The sequence below is a fragment of the Molossus molossus genome, unplaced genomic scaffold (assembly GCF_014108415.1).
Source record: "Molossus molossus isolate mMolMol1 unplaced genomic scaffold, mMolMol1.p scaffold_m16_p_5, whole genome shotgun sequence".
Taxonomy (NCBI): domain Eukaryota; kingdom Metazoa; phylum Chordata; class Mammalia; order Chiroptera; family Molossidae; genus Molossus; species Molossus molossus.
This window is the reverse complement of record NW_023425388.1, coordinates 64989052-65016716: the sequence shown is the minus strand read 5'-3', so window position 1 is coordinate 65016716 and position 27665 is coordinate 64989052. Positions and strand designations below refer to the sequence as shown.

The window sequence follows — 27665 nt, the reverse complement described above, 5'->3', positions numbered from 1 at the left end:
AAATAAAAATAAAGAAGTAAAAATGTCTCTATTCACAGATGGCATGATTTTTTTATATAGAAAAACAAGGAATCCATAAGAAAACTATTAGAACTAATAAAAAAGTTCAGCAAAGTTTCAGAATACAAGATCCATACACAAAATTTTTATAGTTTCCAACTGTTAGCTGCTCACCCCCAAAAAAGTTTACCTACATGGACATAAAGGGGTGGGCAAAAGTAGGTTTACAGTTGTGAGTACATGAAACAGTTTATTCTTGTATTATTATTTATTAATTATTATATTATTTACTTGTATCACAACCGCAAACCTAGTTTTGTCCACCCCTGTATATGCGTGGAAGAATCTAGGAAGGGAAATCAGTGTCTGTTAATTATAGCAGAATTTAGAACATCTGTTTTTAGTCCACACATTTACATCATAGCATTGTTGAGCACTTGGTATGTACTAGACATCATTTATGTGCTTTACATATATAAATGTGTTAATGAGTTAGCTTATCAATACATGGTCACACTAAATATCAGCTCCATTTCTGAGGTAGAAAGTGGTTAAGTAACTTGGTCAAAGTCACATACAGTAAACCTCCCTTATCAGGAGATGTGTTTTCAGACCCCCCAGTGGATGTCAAAACAGCAGATAGTACCAATATATACCATATACAACATATACTATATATAACATAAACTGATATATATTATACATGCATATGATAAAGTTTTATTTATAAATTAAGCACAGTAAGAGATGAACAACACTAGCTACTAATAAAACAGAACAGTTATAACAATATGCTGTAATAAAGTTATGTGAATGTGGTCTCTCTCTCAAAATATCTTATTGTTCTGTACTCACCTTTTCACGTAAAGGAAGCGCTTTACGACTCCTTTTTGGCATAGCCTAATTGCCATCATCACTACACTTGCACTTGGGGGCCATTATTAAGTTTAGGATGTCATGAACATAAGCACTGTGAGACCTGAACAGGTGACCTGATAATAAAGACAGCTCCTAAGTGATTAATGGGCGGGTAGTGTATGTAGCATCCATGCACTGGACAAAGGGATGATTCACATCCCAGGTTGGATGGAACTGGACAGCACAAGCTACTTAGAACAGTGGCAATTTAAAATTTATGAATTATTTATTTCTGGAATTTTCCATTTAATGTTTCGGACCACTGTTGACCGCAGGAATCTGAAACTGCAGAAAGAGAAACCACAAATGAGGGGTTCAACTGTGCCTAGAAGTTAGCAAAGCCAGGATCATGTATTGTCTTTCCTCAGAAGGTAGCTGAATGAGTCCCTTTGAGGAGGATGAGATAAAGAGCACCAGACTGGGAGTAGGAAGAACTGAGTCTCTGGCTCTTCCACTGGAGCAAGTTGTGTGACCTTGGACAACTTACGGCTCTGACTCCCAGTCTTCTCATCTGTAAAAAGAGGGCGTTGCTAAAGCTAAGCCTCCTACCACTTCTAATTCTCTCACACTGGACTTATTCTATGCCTGATTTATGAGTTACAAACTCTCCCTTTTTCAGCCACCCGGGAAAGAAGAAGACCAGGAGAGAACAGCCACTTACTTGTCATGACAAGAAACAAGAGAAACCGAAACAAGACCGCATGTCCCTTGCTCAAGTTGCTGCTTCAGCGAGTTGTGGATTTAGGTGAAAAGCATGGTTATAATTAGAGCAGCAGCCTGAGGGCTCCAGCAGCCACCCTGAGCACAGCTGGATCTGCCGACTGCACGCACAGGACTCTGAGAGGCTGCTCCAGCCTTGAAAATGATCCTCCTTAAAAGGATTTTCTTCCTTCCTCTAGGGAAAGAAAACCCATTGATATAAAACCCCACTTCTCTTCCGGCTCCCTCCGCTAAATGTCTCTCCAGTTAGAGACAGAGTGTTGATAAATACAGGGGAAAGAAAAGTCAGTAAGCTGAGCCTGGTCACATTGCTCCTTGTGATATAGTTTTATTTTTAACCTCGAAACACTTGAACTATTTCTGTTGAAGTTTTCTCTCCTTTCCCAGCCTCCTCAACAGAACTCTGTGCTCTGTGCTGCTGATGCACCTTCAGCCGCCTCCCGCGACCTGCTCGCTCACACTCAGGGACGCAGGTGCAGCAGATGCTGACCCAGCCCGTGCTGTAAGGTAAGCATTTCAGATGTGAGCAGGTGCACCAAAGAGACCTTTGGAGTGGTGAACATGGAGACTGAGGCTGAGCTGCACATCACCTTTTCGCTCAGATCAAGAGGGTTGTTAAGCAAATTAGTTGCATATGGGTGGCAGGAATAGGGAGGTGCTGGCGCTGAGAATGAGGCCCAGCCATGTGTAAACTCCTGTTCTGAAATCTAAAATCTTAGAGCAAGAAGAGATCACCTGCTTTCTGACAGCTTCGGGTCTTTCTTCTGCAATCAACCGGAGTGGTTATGCAACATCTCTAAAGTTACAAAGTGCTACTGAGGGGGTCGCAGGGTTGAGGGCAGGTGGTGGTGAGGAAATAGGTGGAAGGCCACAACTCAGGATTTCTACTTTCTAAAATCAAAACGCTGTGATCTTTTCACCAATCCGTATTTGCTGTGTTAATTGCAAGTCATTCTCGTGGTTTAAATTCCATCACCTGTGTCATGCTATGGGTTAATGTAGCACAATTGTATTTACTGTATGTACTATTTAAATGCTGCCTGCAGAGTTTAAAACCTGTTTCTTCCTAACAAGACTCCCTAGATATGGCTCTCTCTACCTCAGGGCTCATGCATCCAAAATGCATCCATGGAAAAGAAGTGAAACTATTTTATGATTTGAAAAACTCATACAGACTTTTGCACACAAACTATAAATTATTACAGACTCGTAACTTACACTTCCAGAGGGACACATGCAAAATTATTAATGATAATTGAGGTACTGCGAGCTTTAAAATGTAGCTAGATTATTTCTAACTTTTGGAATGACTGTGTAGAATTGGCGGTAATAAAGGAGCATGTTTATTTTCTTGTTTTTCATCTGAGCCTTGCTTTATGTGTTATATAGTTTAGAGTTCAGTTGAGGACACCCTGGGAAGTGGCTTATGCAGCAGAAGTGATTCTGTACACTCTGAACTTTGAAGTACACAGGCTAAAGCCATCAATGCTGAGTAAAAGGAGATCTACTCAGATTCCCTAACTCCTGGTTCCCGTCTGTCCGCCTGTGTAACTTTCAGCTGCATCTCGAACTCTGCTATGGGTGTCTGGGTTATAATTATGCCTGTTAGCTAGGCACAATTAAATGTACTATGTACAGTTGCCTAGCTGCATTTAATATTGTCAGGGTTACCATGGCACCAAGGTCTTCAAAATGTATGCTGGGGTACTCTTCTCACAAGAATGGGGAGTGTTGGCTTAGGAGTAACCAAGAAGACAGTCTGACTTACAGCTACCCCTCGGTAACTCATTCTTGGCCAATACAAAACAAACGGTAACTTAAAATACTGATACAAATAATGTAAGTGGCAGATATGATAATTAGCTAACTAATTAAATAACTAGAAAGTTTAAAGGTAGAGAGATTTCTAGTGTGGTGGAGAAATGCAGATGGTGAGGCTGAATAGATTTAGAGAAGGCTGGTTATGTTTTGAGGGTAGAGTGAAACTGTTCCATCTGGATTATGGAACCAGATGTGGGAATTATCTTCAGCCACCTGGTTATATTAAAAATTTCAAGAGGAGTCCGGCCGGTGTGGCTCAGTGGTTGAGCGTCGACCCATGCACCAGGAGGTCGCCGGTTCGATTCCCAGTCAGGACACATGCCCAGGTTGTGTGCCGGATCCCCAGTGTGGGGCATGCAGGAGGCAGCCAATTGATGTTCTCTCTCATCGATGTTTCTATCTCTCACTTCCTCTCTCTCAAGAATCAATACAGGGGAAAAAATTTTTTTAAATAAAAATCTCAAGAGAAAAAGGTATTACTTTAATATTTAAATTTATACATTTTATTTCCCTAGAACTAAATATCTCCATAGTGTAGTGGGGAAACAAGTTCACAGTGTATAATTAAAGTGACTAATTGACTGGTTAATAGGTTAAGAGTTAGTGAATATCTCTGACATTAACTTTTGACCTTGTCACTTCCACTGGAGTTAAAGCTCAGGAATAAATAATTATTGCCAGATGAGGAGGCAGAATAGTTAGTCACTGGCATCATGTGAAAGGTGCAGAGAGGGCCCCTTGCCTAAAAATATCCCCCTGACATCAACCCTGTTTGTCTACTAACTTTAAAGTTATAGTAAAGAATGTTAAAACTATTATCTGTTAATCCCATTCTCTTTTTCCTTGAGTCAGTGATTTAAATATACCTGCCAAATGCTTCTCATGACTTTTTTGGCCAGCAACACTTAGGCACCACCTCTTCCTCATTCTTCCAGGCTCTGTCCTATTTTGTCCTTGGTACCATCTAAGTTGCCCACATGCTCTTGGCCACCACCACACGGGTAGCTCTCTGTGGCACTGTGGTTTCTACAAAATCTCTCAATAACTTGAGGTGAGCAGTGTGGACACTTGACTTTTCTGAGCTTCAGTTGCTTTTCTAGGAAATAAAGAAGTTAAATTAGACCCTTTCTTTCAAAGTGAGGTCCTCGGACCATCAGCATTGTCAGAAACTTATTATATGGGAAGACTCTCGGACCCCTCCCCAGTCCTACCAGATCAGAATCTGCATTTTAGAAAGACTGCTCAGGTGATTCCTTTGCACATAGAGGCTTTCTGGTTATCTGCCCAATCAAGATTTCTAATTTATGTCTGCAGGGTTTAGAACAAGTACCACAACCCCTGCCAACAATTTGGCAGCATTTCAGAGTGTCTATGATAACCGCATCTCCTGAAGTCTCTTCCATTCAGTTAAGGCTACATTAACTTAATAAAGTTGAAAACATTTCTTTTTCTTAAGAAAAGCCTGCATCTCACATCATTATATTTTCCTCCTACATTTGTTTCAAATCGCTACCTTTAAGCCTTGGCCCATGTGGCTCAGTTGGCTGGAGCATCCTCCTGTGCACCAAAGGATTTGGGGTTCAATTCCCAGTCAGAGCACATACCTGGGGTGCTGGTTCCAATCCCCGTTGGGGCAACTGATAAATGTTTTTCTTTCTCTCTCTCCCTTCCTTTCTCCCTAAAATCAATAGAAGCATATCCTCGGGTGAGGATTTAAAAAAAAAAATTGCCACCTTTTGAAAATGCTGCCTTCAATTTCATTCCTATCAGGAAGTTGAGTCCTGGGAGCAGGGTTAGCTATACTCACTCTCTCAGTCCCTCAGAAACCATTTTACACATTCCTTGAGGTCATTCCATATGCTGTCCAAGCTCTGTTGATATTTAGCTCCTTCCCCTGCTCAGAGCACGTCTGCTTCATCTATGGCCTTCGGTCAGGATCTCTCTCTCCCCACTCACACCTTCACAGAAACACTTCTTTCAGGTTGTACTGACTCCCACAACCAACTGGAGACAGCAGAGGCGTCTCAGTCGACACCCCCCTCCCTCCCCCCAATGAGCAACATAATGTGGGCAAACAATTAAATTACAAACTTCAACCTAGGAAAAAAGACGCTCTCAAGTCGCCTTTGGAGAGATGGCATCTAAAAGGCACTCCTGGCCCATGCAGTACTATCTGAATTCCTAACCGCTTAAGGAATAAATGCTTTGTCAAGATCACCAGGGGCCCAAGTGGGGAGGGTTTTGGGGAATTCACATTCTTAAAGGAGTAAGGTAAGATTTTTTAAAAAAGATTATTAAGCAGGCAGTGTATCATTCGAGATACATTTGAGTGAGGGGGAGCTGGAACCTGAAAGGCCAGCCACAAGCTGCGGGAGTGATGCGATGGGAAGAAATAAAGGCCTGGACAAGGAAGATGACCATGAGAATGGCCTTCCTGATGGAAGGATGACTAACAACTGAGCGAGTCTTTAGTAGACACGTTCCCTACTTTATCTCATTTGATCCTCCCACAATCCTATGGGTTATTATAAGCCCCTTTTTGTGGATGAATAAGTTAGTTTTAGGGAGGTTAAATAACTTGTCAAAATTTCTTAGCTAATATAGGAGAGTGTTTGTTTACTTTATATCAGGGATTTCAGATAAGGCCTCTTTGTGGAGGTAACACGTAAGCTGAAATTTAAATGGCAAGAAAGAGACGGTAACACAAGTAAAGAGCAAGGGAAGAATTTTGGCAGAAAGACCAAATAGAAAGGCCCTACATGGGGTTAAGCAACAGTCTTGAGCTCCATACTCTAGGGAAAGAGAAAAAAATAAAACAGGCAAGCAGGGCACACTGGGCTTTGTGGGCCAAGATAAGGACTTCAGAGTTTATTCCTTGTGATAGGGGTCCACTGGAGATTTTAAGTGAGAGTAATGACCTAGTGTTAAAAGTCGTTAAAATCGCTCCCTCTGCTGATGAATGAAGATCCTGGGGCACAACCTGGGAGACTGATTATCAGGCTACTGCACCAGACTGGATGCGAGATGATGGTGCTTAGACCAGACAGTGGTGGCAGAAATGAGTGAAAAAGGATAGAATTGCCCACTGCCTTTTCAGATCTTTCTCCAAGGCCTCCCTGACTAACTGGGCAGTAGTTTCTTTGTGATTAAGTGCATAGTATCAAGCATTTTCTAGCTTAGTGGTTCTCTGAGCTAACAAGAAAATCAATTGGATTCAGTAGGTCTAGTTCAGTAGGTCTGATTTGGTAGGCCCAGGAATTTTTTTTTTTTTTGTTCAGGTAGAGTGGGAGGAAGAGAGAGGAACAGAGAGAGAGAGAAACATCGATGTGAAAGGGACACATCGAGTGGCTGCCACCCGCACGACTGACCAGAGCCGGGGACAAACTGCAACCGAGGTACGTGCCCTTAGCGGGAACCGAACCCGGGTCTCTCAGGACCGCAGGCCGACGCTCTAACCGCTGAGCCAAACCGGCCAAGGCGGCCCAGGAATTTAACCAGTTCTCAGGTAATGCTGATGTTGTTGGTCTGAGTACACACTTTAAGGACCACTTACCTTTTCTTATTAACTTACTGCTTTCTGAATGGTCCACACAGCACCACAACCTGCATCAAATAAAGTTCTGTTCCCTGCCAGGTTCTAAATACTTTCCTATTTCTTTAAAGAAAAAGCCATTCCTCAGACTCATGGACGAGGTCCTTTTAACTACTCATATTCCACTTAAACTGTATCCAGTACAACCAGCAAAATCTAGTTCTGTGTAGATCTTGGAACTATTTAAGTCTAAATTATATTGACTACTGTTTCTTCTAGACAGGAGAATTTGAAAACATATTTTGGGGACGGTGTTTTAGAGTTGATTGAAGTTCATTTTTAAAAATATATATTATATGCATTGACTTTTCAGATAGGAAGCAAGAATTTAAAGGCGAGCAGAAGGGCACAGAAATTGAAGGAGGAAATGGTACCTGGATAACATTATGTTGTTGTTAGGTATAGAATTTTATCAACTTTTTCACAGTGAAGAGTTTCGATAATCTATGTATTTGATTTAGTAAGTGTTTCATTTCAAGTCTCAGAATCTATATTGTTGTGCAGATTTTTAACCTTAAAAACTTCACTTTCACATTTGTATTCCCTAAATTCAAACCTATGGAACCTGGATAGTCTTCTTATTTCCTCTATTCAGATGGGGCACAGGATGGACATGGTCCAGAAGAAGGGGAAAAAAAGTCCTCATAGGGATGAAGTTGCTTCTTTTTTTTTTTTTTTTTTAATATGAATTTTTATTTATTTTTTTGTTACAGATATTTTACCTTTTTACCCCATTGGCACCCCCACCCCACCCCCCCTCCACCCTTTCCCCGGCTTAGATGTCCATGTCCATTGGTCATGCATACATGCATATAAGTTCTGTGGTTTATCTCTTCCCACCCCCCCACCCCCCATCCCCTCTTCTGAGGATGTCAGTCTGTGCCCTACTTCCATGTGTCTGGGTCTACTGTATTCCTCAGACTGTTATGTTCATTATATTCCGTATATAAGTGAGATCATGTGGTATTTGTCTTTTTCTGCTTGGCTTCTTTCACTTAGGATAATACTTTCCAGGTCCCTCCATGTCATCTCAAAGGATAAGAGATCTTTCTTTCTTACCGCTGCATAGTACTCCATTGTGTATATGTACCACTGCTTTTTTATCCATTCGTCTATTGGTGGACACTTGGGATGTTTCCAGATCTTAGCTATTGTAAATAGTGCTGCTATGAACATGGGGGTACATATATTCTTCCTGATTGGTGTTTCAGGCTTCTTAGGGTATATTCCCAGCAGTGGGATCACTGGGTCAAATGGAAGTTCAATTTTTAATTTTTTGAGGTAGCACCATATTGTTTTCCATAGCGGCTGCACCAGTCTGCATTCCCACCAGCAGTGTATTAGAGTCCCCTTTTCTCCACACCCTCGCCAACACTTGTTGTTTGATGATTTGTTGATGGCGGCCATTCTGACAGGTGTGAGGTGATACCTCATTGTTGTTCTAATTTGCATCTCTCTGATGATTAGTGATGTTGAGCATTTCTTCATATGTCTTTTGGCCATTTGTATGTCCTGTTTGGAGAGGTGTCTATTCAGCTCCTCTGCCCATTTTTTAATTGGGTTCTTTGTCTTCCTTTTGTGGAGTTGTATGAGCACTCTATATATATTGGAAATTAACCCCTTATCTGATATATCATTGGCAATGATGTTCTCCCATACAGTGGGTTGCCTTTCCATTTTGATGATTGTTTCTTTTGCTGTGCAGAAGCTTTTGAGTTTGATGTAGTCCCATGTGTTCATTTTCTCCTTTATTTCTGTTGCCTTAGGTGATGTATCAGTGAAAATTCTGCTGCGTATGATGTCCAAAATTTTGTTGCCTACATTTTCTTCTAGAATTTTTATGAATTCACGGGTCACATTTAAGTCTTTTATCCATTTTGAGTTTATTTTTGTGTATGGTGTAAGTTGATGGTCTAGTTTCATTTTTTTGCATGTAGCTGTCCAATTTTCCCAACACCATTTATTAAAGAGGCTGTCTTTACCCCACTGTATGCTCTTGCCGCCTTTGTCAAATATTAATTGAGCGTATTGCCTTGGGTCCATTTCTGGGTTTTCAGTTCTGTTCCACTGGTCTATATGCCTGTTCTTGTGCCAGTACCAGGCTGTTTTGGTTACAGTCGCTTTGTAGTATAACCTGATATCTGGTATTGTGATCCCACCTACTTTGTTCTTCTTTTTCAAGATTGCTGTGGCTATTCGGGGTCTTTTTTGGTTCCATATGAACTTTTGAAGTATTTGTTCTAGTTCTATGAAATATGTCGTTGGTATTTTGATGGGGATTGCATTGAATCTATAGATTGCTTTGGGTAGTATGGACATTTTAATTATGTTAATTCTTCCAATCCATGAACAGGGTATGTGCTTCCACTTTTTAATATCTTCCTCTATTTCTTTTTTCAATGACCTGTAGTTTTCTGCAAATAGGTCCTTTACTTCTTTGGTTAAGTTTATTCCTAGGTATCGTAATTTTTTTGGCGCGATGGTAAATGGGATTGTTTTTTCAGTTTCTCTTTCTGTGAGTTCATCATTGATGTACAAGAATGCCGTCGATTTCTTGACGTTAATTTTGTATCCTGCTACTTTGCCAAATTCATTTATTAAGTCTAATAGATTTTTGATGGAGTCTTTAGGGTTTTCTATGTATAATATCATGTCATCTGCAAATAATGACAGTTTCACTTCCTCCTTTCCAATTTGGATCCCTTTTATTTTTTCTTCATGTCTGATTGCTGTGGCTAAGATGAAGTTGCTTCTTAATGAAGACCATCCAGCTCCTCTACAACTTGAAAGATTATACATGTAAATGCCTTCTGTGTCCTAACTGGAGGAGGAGAGGCTCTCTCCCGATAGGCCCTAGTTCTTGGATTTGCTCTCTTCCCGAATCACTAGATGGACCACATAATGTCTCTGTGGATCTCCAAGGGATAGACACAGTGTTATCTAGCAAAGAGAACAGAACTTGAAGCCTGATAAACTTAGCAGTTTTTTTGTGTCTCAGAATCCTTGTCGGTAAACTAGAAATGGTACTTACCCACCCCACAGGGTCATTGTGAGAATTAAATGAGATGTTATGTAAAACCTTGTTTCTCTTTCTCCATGACATCCAAAATGCAGAGAAATCATTCAACTTAGGGAAGTCAGACAAACCCCCTGGAGAATAAGGATCTAGTCACTGCACTGGAACAGAGGTTAGGTGAATGGGGCATCTTATCTCTGCCCCTGCCAGGTTCTAAATACTTTCCTATTTCTTTAAAGAAAAAGCCATCCCTCAGACTCATGGACGAGGTCCTTTTAACTATTCATATTCCACTTAAACTGTTCAACCAGCAAAATCTAATTCTGTGTAGATCCAATGACATACCTAATGTGATCAACTTGGGACAGCAGCAGTTGGCTCCAAATAAGGTGATCAATTAGCTGTCTAAGTTTGCCTGGGACTAAAAAGCATCCTAACACTTGGGACTTAAAGTGATAAAACCAGGAGAGTTTCAGGCAAACCAGGGCTATTGGTCACTCTGCCTACCTAGTAATAATTAGACTATCAAAAATTTTGAACTGTCCTTTATCTCAGTAAGAAAAATTTCCCCCAGATATACAACAAAAGGTTTAGATGTGACTTTTTATGCCCTTAGGCTGTATTTACCTTTTTATATTTACCTGTCAAACTTCTCTAAAGAGTCACCTCTACTCATTGTGTCTTTTTGCTCAGCACATGTCCTCTTTCAAAGTCACTTGTCTGGTGTAGCTCCAGAGCTTGGCAGAAGATCTTTAAATAGCAGCATTAAACACACACCCCCTCCCCCCCACACACACACACCAATAGCATCTTTATTGTCTACATGCATCGTTTTTCTTTTCTCTTAAAGGGATATCTTCAAATAACTTCAATCTGATGGAAAACAATAAAGCTCCACCACAAATGTTTCCTGCTTCAATAACACTGTTCCTACGAATTACACTTTATAATGCTGAAGTATAAGAAATGAGAGGGTTTCAAGTTCACCACTGTCCCGCCAGCCAGACACATCTCTGCTCTTGGGGCAGAGTTATCACTACACACATGGAGTGTAGAACTAGCCAGGCCTGCTTATCCCTTCCCAGAAATGGGGCTCAACTTAGTGATAGAACCAGGCAGGTAAACATGAAATTGGCCATTCCTGGTGCTGGTAGATTTTTTCACATAGCCTTATACCAATTGTGATCTTTGCCGCCTAAAAACCAGCATGGCACTCTGACTCATCCAGACTCCATCTGTATTAATTCATATATTTTAGGAATAGAAAACAAATGGTCATATTCTCCCAGCCAGAGCACAGGACACAGGACCTGACAATACCGGAGTGTGTGCTTAATGGCTTTCCCCTCCCTTCCCAGCAAACACCGCATTTTGAATGGCCAAGGGTCCCACAGCGCAGCCGAAACGCCACATTTGCTCTGGCTAGAACTCTGCGCTGTCATCATTGTTTCTAACATCATGGCAGCATTTGAAGCTATGCTCACCCTTTCCTTTATATCTGGGCCACATAGAGCTGACACTCTTAACTCTCTGGTCTTTCCTCTGACTCTACTTCTTCCTAATGTCCCCAAAGTGGTCATACTTAGCTAGGTACTTCAAGGCTCAGATTTATATTTCGTGTTACTTCCCCAGTTATGGCTTGCTCTCTCTCTTTAATTTATTGATTTTATTTTTTGAGAGAGAGGAAGGGGAGGAAGAGAGAGAGAGAGAGAGAGAGAGAGAGAGAGAGAGATGTGAGAATTATCTGTTAGTTGCCTCTCACACACTCCTTGACAAGGGATTGAACATGCAACCTGGATATTTGCCTCGACAGGGAATGAAACCCACCACCTTTGATGTATGGGATGATGCTCCAACCAACTGAGCTACACCAGCCAGGGCCTCTCTCTTATTTTTAAGTGGATAATTCTCATATCTGCATCTCCACATTCTAACACCTCATCTTCCCATCCACATGATTTGTTATCACCTCAAGCAACTTGAATTAAACTTGTTGGGCCCATCTTTCTTTTTTAAAATATATTTTTATTGATTTTTAGAGAGAGAGGAAGGGAGAGGGAGAGAGAGACAGAAACATTGATGAGAGAGAAACATCGATTAGCTACCTCCTGCACATCCCCTACTGGGGATCCAACCTGCAATATGGGCATGTGCCCTGACCAGGAATTGAACCAGTGACCTCTTGGTGCATGGGTCAGTGCTCAATCACTGAGCCACACAGCCAGGCTGGACCCATCTTTCTTCCCAAAACAATTTCCTCTTCACATTTCTATTTATCTCAGAATTATACCCAATATTGTCTCTTCTTGGTTCTAAATCTTGCCATCAACTTTGATTCCTTTTCTTTACCCATCTCCAGCCAGAAACAAAAATGTTAGTTGATTTTCTCTTGTAATGTCTCCTATGTGTCTCATCTTATGCATTTATACTATCATCAGTCTTCTCCATCCAAGCTTCCCTCACATTCTCTACATAGCAGTTTCTAACTCTAGTTCCTCCCACTTTATCCCTCCACTATTATGAATTCACACACCAATTACAGTGTTAAATGGCTCCTTATTAAGTATCAAATAATCACAGATATCTTAGCCTAATATTTTTAACTTATCTTTATTGTTGAATGTATTACAGATGTTTCTCTTTTTTCCCCCCTTGACCCCTTCTTCCCCAATCCTGCTCCCCTCCTGATTTCCCCACATTGTTGTTTGTGTCTATTGGTTATGCATATATGCATATCAATTCTTTGGTTTCTCTCTTCCTGCCCCACCTCCCTGCTTTCCTTTGAGGTTCATCAGTCTAACAACCAATTTGTACTTATTAACCCCTCACCTTTTTCACCCAACTCCCCTCCCATCTGGCAACCAACAAAAAGTTCTCTGTACTACGAGTCTGTTCCTGTTTTGCTTGCTCATTTTGTTTGTAGATTCTATTGTTGATAGATACATATTTATTGCCATTTTATTGTTCATATTTTTTCTCCTCGTCCTCCTCCTCCTCCTCCTCCTCCTCCTCCTCCTCCTCCTTCTTCTTCTTCTTCTTCAAGACCCATCAACATTTCATATAATACTGGTTTGGTGTTGATGAACTCCTTTAGCCTTTTCTTTTCTGGGATACTCTTTATGTGGCTATCAATTCTAAATGATAGCTTTGCAGGATAGAGTAATCTTGGTTGTAGGCCCTTGCTTTTCATCACTTTAAATATTTCTTAGGGGCACCAGAGACATATAGGGAAGAACTGAACTGTTTGGCATTGGAGCGAGGGCTGGAGAGGGGGCTTTCTCCAGGTGGGGCGGCAGACAGTTACCATATCTGGGACTTCAGCAACATGGCTCACACTGGTAGCCCCACCCTGGTGATTCCCTGAGGCCCTGCCCCACCCAACTTTCAGGCCCACCCAAGCTGTTACCAGTTGCTTAACCATAGGATTGGCCTGTCTTGGATCCTGCTTCAGGTTTTCCTAAATTCTTTCAAATAAGCAGCATCTGATCCCAGATAGCCCCATACCTCTAGTTAAGTAATGCACAGAAACAAACACAGAGAGGCAGCCAAAATGAGGAGACAAAGAAACAGGTCCCAAATGAAAGAACAGAACAAAACCCCAAGAAAAGAACTAAGTGAAATGGAGATAAGCAACCTAACAGATGCTGAGTTCAAAATACTGCTTATAAGGATGTTCAATGAACTTAGTGAGAACTCAGTGAACTTAGTGACGGCCTCAAGAGTATAAAAAAGGCCCTGGCCAGTTTGGCTCAGCGGTTAGAGCGTCGGCCTGCGGTCCGGAGAGACCCGGGTTCGGTTCCCGCTAAGGGCACGTACTTCGGTTGCAGCTTGTCCCCGGCCCTGGTTGGTCGTGCGGGTGGCAGCCACTCGATGTGTCCCTTCACGTCGATGTTTCTCTCTCTCTCTCCCTTCCACTCTATCTGTACAAAAAATGGAAAAATATCCTCGGGTGAGGATAAAAAAAATAAAAATAAAGAGTATAAAAAAGAACCAGTCAGAAATGATGGATGCACACTCAGAAATGAAGGAGGCATTAACTGAAATAAAGAATAAGTTACACAGATTCAATAGTAGAGTACGTAAATCCAAGAAGCAAACCATTGATTTGGAATGCAAGGAAGAAAAAACGCCCAATCAAAACAGCAAAAAGAAAATGGAATCCAAAAAAATGAGGATAGTGTAAGGAGCCTCTGGGACAACTTCAAGCGTGCCAACATTTGCATCTTGGCGGTGCCAGAAAGAGCAGAGAGAGAACAAGAAATTGAAAACCTGTTTGAAACAATAATGAAGAAAACTTTCCTACCTTGGTGAAGGAAACAGACATACAAGTCCAGGAAGCACAGAGAGTCCTAAACAAGATAAACCCCAAGAGGCCCACACCAAGACACATCATCATCAAAATGCAAAAGGTTCAAGACAAAGAGAGAATCTTCAAAGCAGCAAGAGAAAAGCAGTTAGTTACCTACAAGGGAGTTCCCATAAAGCTGTCAGCTGATTTCTCAAAAGAAGCTTTGCAGGCCAGAAGGGAGTGGCAAGTAATATTCAGAGTGATGAAAAGCAAGAACCTCCAACCAAGATTACTCTATCCTGCAAAGCTGTCCTTTAGAACCGATGGCCATACGAAGAGTTTTCCAGTCAAGAAAAAGTTAAAGGAGTTCATCACCAACAAACCGTTGTTATATGAAATGATGAAGGGTCTTTTTGAAGAAAAAGATAAAATATATGAACAAACAAAATGGCAATGAATACATATCTATCGACAATAGAATCTACAAACAAAATGAACAGGCAGAACAGAAACGTTCTCATAGATACAGAGAACATTTTGTTGGTTGCCAGATGGGAGGAGGGTTGGGGGAATGGGTGAAAAAGGCGAAGGGCTTAAGAAGTACAAATTCATTGCCAGACTGACAAACCTCAAAGAGAAGGGGGTCGGGGGGTGGGAAGAAATAAACCAAAGAACTTATATGCATAACCAATGGACACAGACAATAGTGTGGGAAAAGGCAGGAGGGGGGCGGGAGTGGAGAGGAGGGGGTCAATGGGGGGAAAATGAAAAACATCTGAAATATATTCAACAATAAAGATTTAAATAAATAAATAAATAAATAAATAAATAAATAAATAAATATTTCTTGTCACTCCCTCATAGCCTGCAAAGTTTCTTTTGAGAAATCGGCTGACAGACAGCCTTATGGGACCTCTGTTGCAGGCAACTAACTGCTTTTCTCTTGCTGCTTTTAAGATTCTCTCTTTGTCTTTAACCTTTTGCATTTTGATGATGATGTGTCTTGGTGTGGACCTCTTTGGGTTTATCTTATTTGGGACTCTCTATGCTAACTGGACTTGTATGTCTGTTTCCTTCACCGAGTTAGGAAAGTTTTCTGTGATTATTTTTCAAATAGGTTTTCAATTTCTTGCCATCTCTCTTCTCCATCTGGCACTCTCATGATGTGAATGTTAGTATGCATGAAATTGTCCCATAGGCTCCTTACACTATCCTTGTTTATTTGGATTATTTTTTCTTTTTGCTGTTTTGATTGGGTGTTTTTTGCTTCCTTATATTCCAAAGAGATGGTTTGCTTCTTGGCTTCACCTACTCTACAATTGATTCCCCGTAAATTATTCTTTATTTCAGTTAGTGCATCCTTCATTTCTGACTGGTCCTTTATTATTGCTCTTGGGGCCCTCACTAAGTTCATTGAGCATCCTTATAAGCAATGTTTTGAACTCTGCATCTGTTAGATTACTTATCTCTATTTCATTTAGTTCTTTTCCTGAAATTTTGTTCTGTTCTTTCATTTGGGACATGTTTCTTTGTCTTCTCATTTTAGCTGCCTCCTGTGTTTGTTTCTATGTATTAGGTAGAGTTGTTATGTCTCCTAGGCTTTCTAGGGTGGCCTGTTGTAGTAGATATTCTGTAGGATCCAGTAGCACAGCCTCTCTGATCACCCAGCTGGGTCCTCAAGGTGCACCCCTCATGTGGACTTTACACCCTTCTGTTGTAATTGAGTCTTAATTGCTGTGGCACATCAATGGGAGGGTTTTACTCAGGCTGATCAGCTGAAAGGACTGGCTGTGTCCACTAACCACTGACCTCTGACTACCTTGGATGATCAGCTGTGTAGGGGCCCACCACACAGAGCAAGACTTAGTTCAGAAGTGCTCTGGTACCTCCCTGAATTCATTCCTTGAGTATGTCACTTGTGGTGGTGCTTTGACATGGTCTGAAGCTGTCCACTGGGTGTGCTGGATCTGGGGCAAGGTCAGCCACTGCCTGTGTTCTACCCAGGGCCACCAGGCATAATCTACAAAGCAATCTGTCAATGGCTGCTTCTTCTTCTTCTTCTTCTTTTTTTTAATCCTCACCGGAGGACATTTTTCCATTTTTTGTTCAGATAGAGTGGGAAGGAGAGAGAGGAAAAGAGAGACAGAGAGAAACATCGACGTGAAAGGTACACATTGAGTAGCTGCCACCCGCATGACCCAACCAGGGCCATGGACAAACTGCAACCGAGGTATGTGCCCCTAGCAGGAACTGAACCCGGGACTCTCTGGTCCACGGACGGACCTGCTAACCACTGAACCAAACCGGCCAGGGTGATGGCTGCTTCTTGTGCTGGGCTTGAAGGTGCCCAGGCGCAGCCAAGCTGTTAACCAAGGCTGGCTGCTTCTAGTGCCGGGCCTGGGGCTACTTAGCGAGAGGCATGGGGCCCGCTGTGGCCAGATGCTACTTGTTTGTGAGAATTTATGAAAATTTGAAGCAGGAGCCAAAACAGGCCAATCCTATGATAAAGCAACTGGCAACAGCTTGGGTGGACCTGAAAGTTGGGTGGGGCGGGGCCTCGGGGAATCACCAGGGCGGGGCAAACAGTGTGAGCCAGGTTGCTGGAGTCCCAGATACGAGGCCGACTGCCCTGTGTGGGAAGGGCTCACCAAAGGAACAATGGCCTCCACCAGCACATGTCTCCAGGAGAAAGCTGCCTCTCCAGTCTTCGCCCTGATGCCAAATAACTCAGTTCTTCCTTGTATATCTCTGGTGCCTTTCAAGCTGCCTGCTCTCTGTGCTGGAGCTCAGAGAGAGCGAGTCCGAGTAAGTCCATGCGTGGGCCCTTTAAGAGAAACTGCCTGGGGCTCCAGTAGCCGCAGCCTCCCTCAGCCTCAGTTCCCGCTGCTTTTTCCAGCCAGTAGTGATGGGGACTTCTCTTCCTGGCACTGGAACCCTGAGGTGGGCATCTGGTGTGGGACTGGGACCCCTCACTCCTCAGGGAGGACCTCCATAGCCAAGGTGTCCCTCCTGATTTTTATCCGCCACACGTGGGTGTGGGACCAGCCTGTCCTCACCTTTGCCCCTCCTACCAGTCTCCATGTGTCTACTTTAATTTCGTAGTTGCAGGACTTCCATTCAGCTTGATGTTAGGTGTTTCTGAGGATGTTTGTTCTGTTTCGTGTTCTGTTTAGTTTAGTAGTAATTTTGATGGTTGTTAGCCTAATATTTATGAATTTCCACAATAAGTTCACAATGGACATTTTCCCTCTTGGAGTGATTTGGAACATAGGAGGAGCCTACCTGAATGTTAAATTGTACATTAAAAGATCCAGTAGCTGGACACTAGAATCCAAAGGATGTTCTCTGCCCCATCAAATTCTATTCCATCTCAGTTCAGCCATCACAGCCCTTCACTCTGCTTAATTCTCTCTCTGGCGTTAACACCTTGATTCATCTTCTGCTGGGCCATAAGCCCATTTGATGTCCTGGCTTGCAACTTCTTATCTGCCTCCCCATTCAGGCTGACTATTAGGGGTAAAGAGTATTCTGGAATGATCCTTCCTTCACACTCAGCAGTCCCAGTGAATAAGAATCAGATGGGGAATGTGTTAGAAAAGTAAATTCCGGGACATACCTCTCACTCAGGTCAGGGGCAGAGCCAGCATCTATAGCAGTGTTGTTCAATAGAACTTTCTATGAAAATAGAAATGTTTTATTCTGTGTTGTCCAATAGAGCAGCTACTAACCATATGTGGCAATAGCACTTGAAATGTAGCTAATATACCTGAGCAACTAAATTATCTATTTTATTTTAGTTTGATTATGTGACTGGCTGCTACTATATTGAACAGTGCAGATCTATAATTTAACAATCATCACAGCTCAACAACAGAGTTTAACAACCATTTTTTTTTCTTTTCATTTTTTGTTCACATAGAGTGGGAGGGACAGAGAGGAAGAGAGAGAGAGAAACATCGACATGAAAGGTACACATCGAGTGGTTGCCACCCACATGTCCCAACCAGGGCTGGGGACAAACTGCAACCGAGATATGCGCCCTTAGTGGGAACCGAAGCCAGGTCTCTCTGGACCGTAGACTGTCGCTCTAACCACTGAGCCAAACCGGCCAGGGCTTAACAAACCACTTTAACAAGCAGTCCAAGTGACTCTTATGCTCACTTACTGGCATATAGTAGGCAATCAGCAAATGCTTGTTGAATGAATGGATGAACAAATGAATACATAAGTGAACCAAAATATAATTTTCTTGAAATTTAAGTCTGTCTCTTCTGCAAAAGAAAAGTTGAGGGGAGTTCTCCCAGATTAAAGAAGCTAAAAGCATGTATTGACCAGATGTAATAAATTAACCTTAAAAGGATTCTGGTTCAAAAATTTTAAATACATATATAATATTTTGGGGATATCTGGAGAAATTTGAATATAGACAACATATTACCTGATATTAAAAAATTATTTTGTTTTCTTAGGTAAGGTTATGTTATTGTAATTACAAAGAAAAATATCTTTATTCTTAGAAAATGCATGCTGAAATACTTAGGGATGATATGTCATGCTATCAGCAATTTATTTTCAAGAGTCATGACCAAAAATGTGTAAGTGTGTGTGTGTGTGTGTGTGTGTAGAGAGAGAGAGAACCCAAAAGTAGCAAATGTTAAAGGTTGTTGAATCTAGGTAGAGTATATTTGGGTGTTTATTGTATATATCCTTTCACCTTTTATGTATACCTGAAAAAATTTTTTTTAAATTTTAAATTGATTTTAGAGAGAGAGGAGAGAGAGAGAGAGAAACATTAAGTTGTTGTTCCACTTATTTATGCATTCATTGGTTTATTCTTGTATGTGCCCTGACCAGGGATCAAATCCACACAACCTTGGCATACTGGGATGACAGCAAGCAATTGAGCTACCGAGCCAGGGCTGAAAAAGATTTTTTTTAATATGTTTTTATTGATTTTTTAGGGAGAGAGAAATATCGATGTGAAAGAGAATCATTGATCATCTGCCTCCTGCATATCCCCCACTGGGGATGGAGCCCACAACCCAGGCATGTACCCTGACTGGGAATCAAACCAGGACCTCTCAGTCCATGGGACCATTCACCCACAATGAATTAGCAAATCTTAAAGTAAATTAAAATAAAAAATTTTAAATACTGCGTTTTCTGACTTTTGGGTACTAACGCTCTCCCAGACTTAACACAGTGCTGAAATTATGCTACAAATTCCCTAGGCCACTAGAAAACTGGCAACTATAATCTATGTAGGCTGCATACATGTTTTTCCTTGGCCTAAATAGAGGTTTAAAAAAAAATTGTTGCCAACATTCAAAATTCCAGGAATTTTTTTCTTGATATATTAGGTAATAAAATATTTTGCAATATAATGAAATATGAAATACTTACAATAGCAAACGGGTATAGATGACTTCCTATGAGACACGTACTGTTCTAAGCGTTTCAGGTACTGTATTTCACTCATTTGCTCCTCACAATAGGTAGGTACTATTATTTTCCTTCCTTTACACATGGGGAAACTGATGAGCAAAAAGGTTAAGTCACTTTCCCACAGTCTCACATACAGCTGCTGACTTGTAGTGCCAGGACGGAATCCCATACTATCTGCCTCCTAACCACTACACTATACCTCCACTCACGAAAATCTGCATCCACAGTTTCTCTGGGAAAATCAAAAGATCTGGCAACACATTCCCACCTGGGACCAACTGAACAGAGCTGAGAAGCTACATTGCCCTGGAGGTAGGGCAGCTTCTCTTATGTTTGCCAGAGTCCCCCACTCAGCCTGCTTCTGGGGCCTTAGGGTTTTGGCCCCTGCTCTAGCCACAGCCCAGCTGAATACAGCAGAAGAAATGACACGTGATAGATATTTCACAGACACCTGTACACTGCCCAGACTAAGTGGATATCAGGTGGTCCTCTAAGTGGTCATGAAGCCCCAGTGGGAGAGAGGGCTGGTCACAAGGGTAACTTGGACCAGATGTGTGTATATGTGGGGGATGGGGGTGGGATGTCAGGATAATTGTTGGTAGATCATAAAGAAAAGTTACAAGAAGCATAAGTTATATACCCCATGGTTGGTAAGATGCCCCATCAGAGGGCAGTGTGTGTCAGTAGACTGGGATGGCCTGGGTTGGGACCCGATTCCATATAACCTTGGACAAGTCATATAACTTCTCTGGCTTCCATTTCCTTGCCTATCAACTGGGGCAATGACACCTCCAGGGTGGTGGAAGGAGTTAAAATTAGAGTATGTGCCCCTGTTAATATAGATAACTGAAATACTTTTCCTAATCATTCATATTCGCATTCTGTATTTTCCCCTAGAATTCCAAAGCAAGAAGAAATTAGGAAGCTATGGTAAGTACCAAGTTCTTCTTGGGTATTTACATATTAGGGATCCAGATCTGGCTTCATTTAGCCTATATCCTAAGCAGCTGGCCTACTTGTCCTTATAGTTTGATGATATTGATTGGCTTTTTGCCAAACCAGGGTTGCTAGAGCAGAACCTGGAAGAAATTGACATGGAGTAGGGGAACAGCAGATAGCTGAGAAAGATTTGTGAGCAAAGATTTTTAGTAAAACTTTAAAAACCAAAAAAATGCAACAATAATCTAAATGGCTAACAATTTCTTCACTCAGCATTACTGAGTACCTACAATGGTCCAGGCCTAGGGACAGGTGCTAGCAATGCAGATGTAAACAAAACCAGGCATGGCCCCTGTCCTCTCAGCATGGCCTGATGGTAGCGGGTTAAACGAACGACAGCACTCGCATTCTGGAATGTTACACTGCCATTATGAAGAAAGTCTGTAGAGAATAATTAATAAAATAGCCTAGTCTCATGTTATAATAGCAAGTTAAAAAGTGAATGTAAAATCGTATTCATAGTATTAACTGTGTAATATAAATCACCCCTAATCCATAACTTAAAAATAACAGTTGTCAACATTGAACATCATTACATTCAGCATTGTTTCTTTTCTTCTATTCTACTACATATATAAAATGAACTATTAGAAAATACAGAAAAGAGTGTTATTATTTCTGGACAGTGAGATAGATTATGAGTGACTTCTGCTTTTTTCTCTATGATGTTCTATATTTTCCAAGGTCTCTATAGGAAGCATGTATAAACAGGAAATAAGTCAATTAAAACATAGTCACAGACACACATAGAATTTTGCTCCCAGCAGTCATTTGTTTTCTCTTTCTCTTTGCCTTTGGTGTGTCCAGGGCAGGGCACGCAGGCCTCCACCAGGGCAGCACAGGCATTGTGAGAGATGCTTCAACCGTCACTGCCGCATTCCCGTGGAGCCTGGTGTCTCATGCATGGTGATTAACTGCCACCTGTCCTGTGGTGCCACCTTCCATATGTGCAAGGAGGCAGAGCATGAGCTCCTCTGCCCCTTAGAGCAGGTTCCATGCCTCAACTCAGAATATGGCTGCCCCCTTTCCATGTCCCGCCACAAGCTGGCCAAGCACCTGCAGGTGTGTCCCGCCAGCGTGGTCTGCTGCTCCATGGAGTGGAACCGCTGGCCAAATGTGGACTCTGAAACAACCCTTCATGAGAACATCATGAAAGAGACCCCCAGTGAGGAGTGTTTGGACACAGCCCTAGCCCTCCAGGACCAGAAGGTCCTTTTCAGATCTTTGAAAATGGTAGAACTTTTCCCAGAAACTAGAGAGCCCACTGAGGAGAAAACAACTGTGAATGGTGAAGCCAGCTGGGAGGAAATGGGAGGAGCGGTGGGTGGAGCGAATGCGGGTTTAGTACCACATAGCTCTCTGTCGGCCACTAAGGAAGAGATGGCAGAGCTGAGTCAAGAAGAACGCGAACTGTTGGCCAAAACCAAAGAAGGCTTAGACTTGGCTAAGTTTAACAAATGGGAAAATATTTTCAGCAAAGAGCATGCAGCCTCTGCTTTAACTAACTCACCAGCGAGCTGTGAGAACAAGAGCAGCAATGGCCCAGAGAAAGAACAGATTTCCAACAGCAGTAACACGGTCGGAGAAGACAGTACCCAAGGGAAAGAACCACAGGAAAACGAGAAACAGCAGGACTATCAGGCAGCTATGGAAAGAACAGGGCTTGCCCCTTGGCAGGATGGTGTTCTGGAAAGACTGAAAACAGCTGTGGATGCAAAGGACTATAATATGTATCTGGTGCACAATGGGAGGATGCTTATCCACTTTGGTCAGATGCCTGCTTGTACACCTAAGGAGAAGGACTTTGTATATGGCAACCTTGAGGCTCAGGAAGTGAAGACTGTTTATACCTTCAAAGTTCCTGTGAGCTACTGTGGGAAGCGGGCTCGCATTGGAGATGCCATGTTGAGTTGTAAGCCAAGTGAACACAAGGCAGTAGACACTTCAGATTTAGGGATCACTGTTGAGGATCTGCCCAAGGCAGATCTCATCAAGACTACCCTCCTGTGTGCTTTGGAAAGAGAACTCAAAGGTCACGTCATCTCTGAATCCAGGAGCATTGATGGGCTGTACATGGATTTTGCTACACAGACGTACAATTTTGAGCCAGAACAGTTTTCCTCTGAAACAGTGCTGGCTGACCTAACCAATGCCAACCCAGAGGGGCTCCATGTGGAACTGCACAGTGAGTGTGTGACCAGGAGACACAACAAGAGCAGCTCTGCCTTCACTTTCACGTGCAACAAATTCTTCAGGAGGGATGAATTCCCCCTGCATTTCAAGAATGTCCACACAGACATTCAGTCATGTCTCGATGGCTGGTTCCAGCATCGGTGCCCCCTTGCCTACTTGGGATGCACATTTATTCAAAACCATTTCCGTCCCCCAGGGCAAAAGGCAAAAGTGATCTATAGTCAAGAGCTTAAGACTTTTGCCATCAAGCCAGATGTTGCTTCAGAGCTGGATGAGAGAAGGAAGAACAGCCATCTCTCAGGCCATGGAGGAAAAAGCCCGAAGTGTCTAACCAGCCTGCCCTTGGAGATTTTGCAGTACATTGCTGGGTTCTTGGACAGCATCAGCCTGTCTCAGCTCTCCCAGGTGTCTGTGCTGATGAGGAATATCTGTGCCACTTTGTTACAAGAGAGAGGGATGGTCCTCCTGCAATGGAAGAAGAAGAGGTATTCCCATGGAGGAACCTCCTGGAGAGTCCACAGAGAGGCAAGTAAACACTCATTCAACCAATATTTAAGAGCCCTTTGTATGCCAAGCACTGTACAAGCTGGGATTCTACTAGGTTACTGGGTATAAGACACAATTCCTAAGCTCAAGAAGGTCAGTCCAGTAGGAAAGACAGACTGATAAACATATTAATGGCACTACAAATGGTAGTGCCTGTTTATTTCTATGTATGTGTCCTGGATATCTTCTGTTTGCTCACATGATCCATTCTCCAACTTTCTCCACCATGATGTGTCCGCCAGGAGGCTGATCTCTACAGACTGCCTCAACTGGCTCCCTTGCCTTCCAGCTTCCAGTTAGGCCAACCTAATGGGAGTGTATCAGCAGGAGATGCGAGGGAGGGAGAAGAGTGAGGTTGACATTTCTATTCTTCTGGCTTCCTCCCTGCATGCATTCTCCCTCCATGACACTTCGCAGCAGTAACGTCCCTCCACTGCAGGGCTCTATCAGGTGGCTCTCTCCACACAGTGACTCACAGTGATCCAGTGATCTCCCTTCTTCCCATTCAGACCTGGGGTAGTAACACTCTAGATTGTTACTGGCCCAGATACTGCACTGTACCTTGTGGCTTTCCTAAACCTTGTCCACAATTTGTACATCATTTCTTTTTAAAATTATCTTCAAATTACCTCATTTTAGTGTGCCATCTGTTTCCTGCCTGGACGCGGATTGATACAGTATGCCAGCAAATTCCCCTCAATCCCACGTCAGCTAATTTTTATTATTTTCTTTTTCTTTTTTTTATCCTCACCCGAGGGCATTTTTGCATTTATCTTCAGATAGAGTAGGAGGGAGAGAGGGGGGAAGAGAGAGAGAGAAATATCGATGTGGAAGAGACACATCGACTGGTTGCTACCCACACGACCCAACCGGACCAGGGACGAACCACAACTGAGGTATGTGCCCTTAGCAGGAACCCAACCCGGACCTCTCTGGTCCATGGGCCAATGCTCTAACTGTTGAGCCAAACCGGCCAGGGCCCATGCCAATTAATTTTTGAAACAGTTTTTGCCTTTGTTAAAGGCATTTTGAAATTCTAAAATAATTTGGTCCACTGATTTCCCCTAGTTCAAATGCCTATTACATTTTTTAAAAATTCTGTTGTATTAATCAAACATGTTTTTTTCTCTCCCAGTTTATACTTGCTTAATTGTATTATAAATTTTATCACCTTACTTTCACTTCTTGTACCATACAGAAGCGAAACTCCCAATTCATCATATTTAAAGTGTCCTTAGCATCCTTTCTCATGGTAGATATATTGGTAATATGAACCACAAATTTATGTGCCCGCTGAGGTCAATAATTCCATAATTTCACAGTTGAATTTTCCCCCAGTATGTGGGTGTGTGCAAACTGGCATTGGGGAGTTAGAGTTGTTTATATCTATTTTTTATAATTATGTCTAAAGCATCGTGTATATTTGCTATTTGCTATATATTCCTTGAGTAGTCTTCTTAAAAAAAAAATTGAGATTCTCCTTCATGTATCCATGTGTTGAATAAACATTGACTGCCAACCAACCATGCTCTAGGTATAAGCATGAATTGTATAGTCTAGAATTGCCTAATATTTTCCTCTGTAAAATCAGATACAAATAATTTAATTCACATACTAGAAATTCCATTATTTTTTGGCTCATGTTTGTTCCAAATTCAATAATTGCTGCCCACTCTTGAATATCATTTGGCATAAACTAATTTCCTTGCAGGAAAAAAGAAAGAGAATTTAGTTGGAGCATCCTTTAACTTCAAGTAAATTCTCTTCCTGGAGTTAAAAATGGCTCTTTTTTTTTTAACATTTTTTTTTCCTTTATTGACTTTAGAAAGAGAGGAAATGAGAAGGAGAGAGAGATAGAAACATCGATGAGAGAGAACATCGATTGGCTGCCTCCTGCATGCCCCACGTTGGGGATCGGGCCCACAACCTGGGCATGTGTCCTGACCAGAAATTGAACCAGCAACCTCTTGGTGCATGAGTCGAGGCTCAACCCCTGAGCCACACCAGCTGGAGTAAAATGGCTCTTAAAGGTAAAAAGGGAGCCCTGGCCAGTTTTGCTCAGTGGTTAGTGCGTCAGCCCGTAGACCAGAGAGACTAGAGTTCGGTTCCCACTAAGGGCGTGTACCTTGGTTGCGGTTTGTCCCCAGCCCCGGTTGGGGTGTGTGGGTGGCAGGCACTCGATGTGTTTCTCTCACATTGACGTTTGTCTCTCTCTCTCTTCCTCCCTCTCTCCCTCCCGCTCTATCTGAAGATAAATGCAAACAAATAAAAAATAAAAATAAATAAATAAAAAAAGCAAAAAATGGAAATTGTTCTAAGATCCTAGGAAACACTTTTCCTAGGAACAATGACAATATACTGAGAGTGAAGTAGTCAGATTGGAAGGGTTTCAGGTTATGCCTATTCTCATAGCCAGATTTTATTTTATTTTATTTCTTTATTGATTTAAGAGAGAGAGGAAGAGAGAGGTAGAAAGAGATAGAAACATCGATGAGAGAACATTGATTGGCTGCCTCCTGCATGCCCTCGACTGAGGATTTGGCCCGCAACCTGGGCATATCCCCCAACCAGGAATCAAACCAGAGACTTCTTGGTGCAAGGGTTGATGTTCAATCACTGAGCCACACTGGCCAGGCTCATAGCCAGATTTTTAAAACTACTGACTTTGCCACCACATCCTAGGTGGAAAAGTCAGAGGATGTTTGAGTACCAGACTCCTAGATTTTTACTAAGATTTCTTATATGTTATAATACTTTTAGTTTCAAGCAATAAAAAAAAACAACAAAAACAATTTAAAGTGGCATAAACAATAAAGATAATTTATTGGCCTCAAATAACTAAAAAGTCCAAAAGAAACAGCTTCAGGTAAGGCTTGATCTAGCAGCTCAAGAAAATGCCCCTGAATTGTTTTTCTTTCTATTTTTAATCTCTACTTTCTCAATAGTGGTTCTATTCTAAGACATAGTGCTCCCTTGATGGTTCCTGGTGGCTGCCAGCAACTCCTATGACTGCTATTTCCCAGTTCAAGGGCAGAGGGGGAAAGAGAATCTGCTTCTTGATATCTCAAAGAAAAAGTTCTGGAGTAGAGTCTCATTGAACCTAATTGTCCTGATTTGAACCATGTTTATTCTAGAACTTGTGTGTGTGTGTGTGTGTGTGTGTGTGTGCGCGCGCGCGCGCGCGCACATGCATGTGTGTGGTGGTGGTAATGGTGATGTTCACTATGCAGATTAGTATTAGTCATTTCAACACAACTGCATAGCTGGCTAGGAAGATTATCAGTTGGAAGGGAGAACTAGGAACTGAGTGCCAGAGAAGGAACTAACAAAACATCTGCAGCATTCCTGGCCAGTTTGGCTCAATGGTTAGAGTGTTGGCCCATAGACCAATGGGTCTTGGGTTTGATTCCCAGTCAAGAGTATATACCTGAGTTGCAGGTTTGATCCGTGGCCCTGGTTGGGGTCATGAGGGAGGCAACCAATTGATGTGTCTCTCTCACATGGATGTGTCTTTCTCTCTCACCCTCCTTCCCTACATTCCTCCCTCCCAGTTTATGTAAAATTCAATGAAAAAATATCCTTTGGGGAGGATTAACAACAACAACAACAACAACAAAATTAAAACATATACAGCACTAACCACTCTCCAGAAGCTAAGAACAGGAAAAACAGAAAGGCATTTCCTTATACTGTTCAAATAAAGCTAACCTGAGGGTATTGTGCCTATGCTCATTTTTGAGATTTTGTCTTTCCCAACAGATCTGGCAATTCAGCAGCCTCTTCTCTAAAATCAACAACTGGGAATTTAATGAAGTCACCTCCATGTCTGAGCACCTGAAGACCTGTCCTTTCAACGTGGTAGAGCACAAGACTGACCCAATTCTTTTGACCAGCATGTGTGAGCCCCAGGAGCAGACCCGAGAGAGCTTAGTCACCACCTTCAGAGCCAGAGCCAAAGGAAGACAAGCCAACTAAAGATTCAGATCCCACAAGTCTTGAATTCCTCCTCGGAGTTACTGAAAGTAGGACAGAGCATGTTTTGGGGACTTCCTCTGTAAACTTCATATATGCTTACCTGGGTGTATTAGAACATGCAATGTCTTTTAAAACCTAAGCAGTTGCACAGG

At 42.1% G+C, this 27665-nt stretch overlaps 1 protein-coding gene across 1 annotated transcript; it reads left to right on the top strand.

The window, feature by feature from the left end:
* The first annotated feature begins 2047 nt into the window (after positions 1 to 2047).
* On the top strand, positions 2048 to 27513 carry FBXO40 (F-box protein 40). Its single transcript, XM_036243712.1, has 4 exons — positions 2048 to 2145; positions 20698 to 20730; positions 21607 to 23517; positions 27298 to 27513. Exons 2-4 carry the CDS (start codon positions 20728 to 20730, stop codon positions 27511 to 27513), a joined length of 2130 nt encoding a protein of 709 aa, XP_036099605.1. The 5' UTR covers positions 2048 to 2145; positions 20698 to 20727.
* Positions 27514 to 27665: the final 152 nt, after the last annotated feature.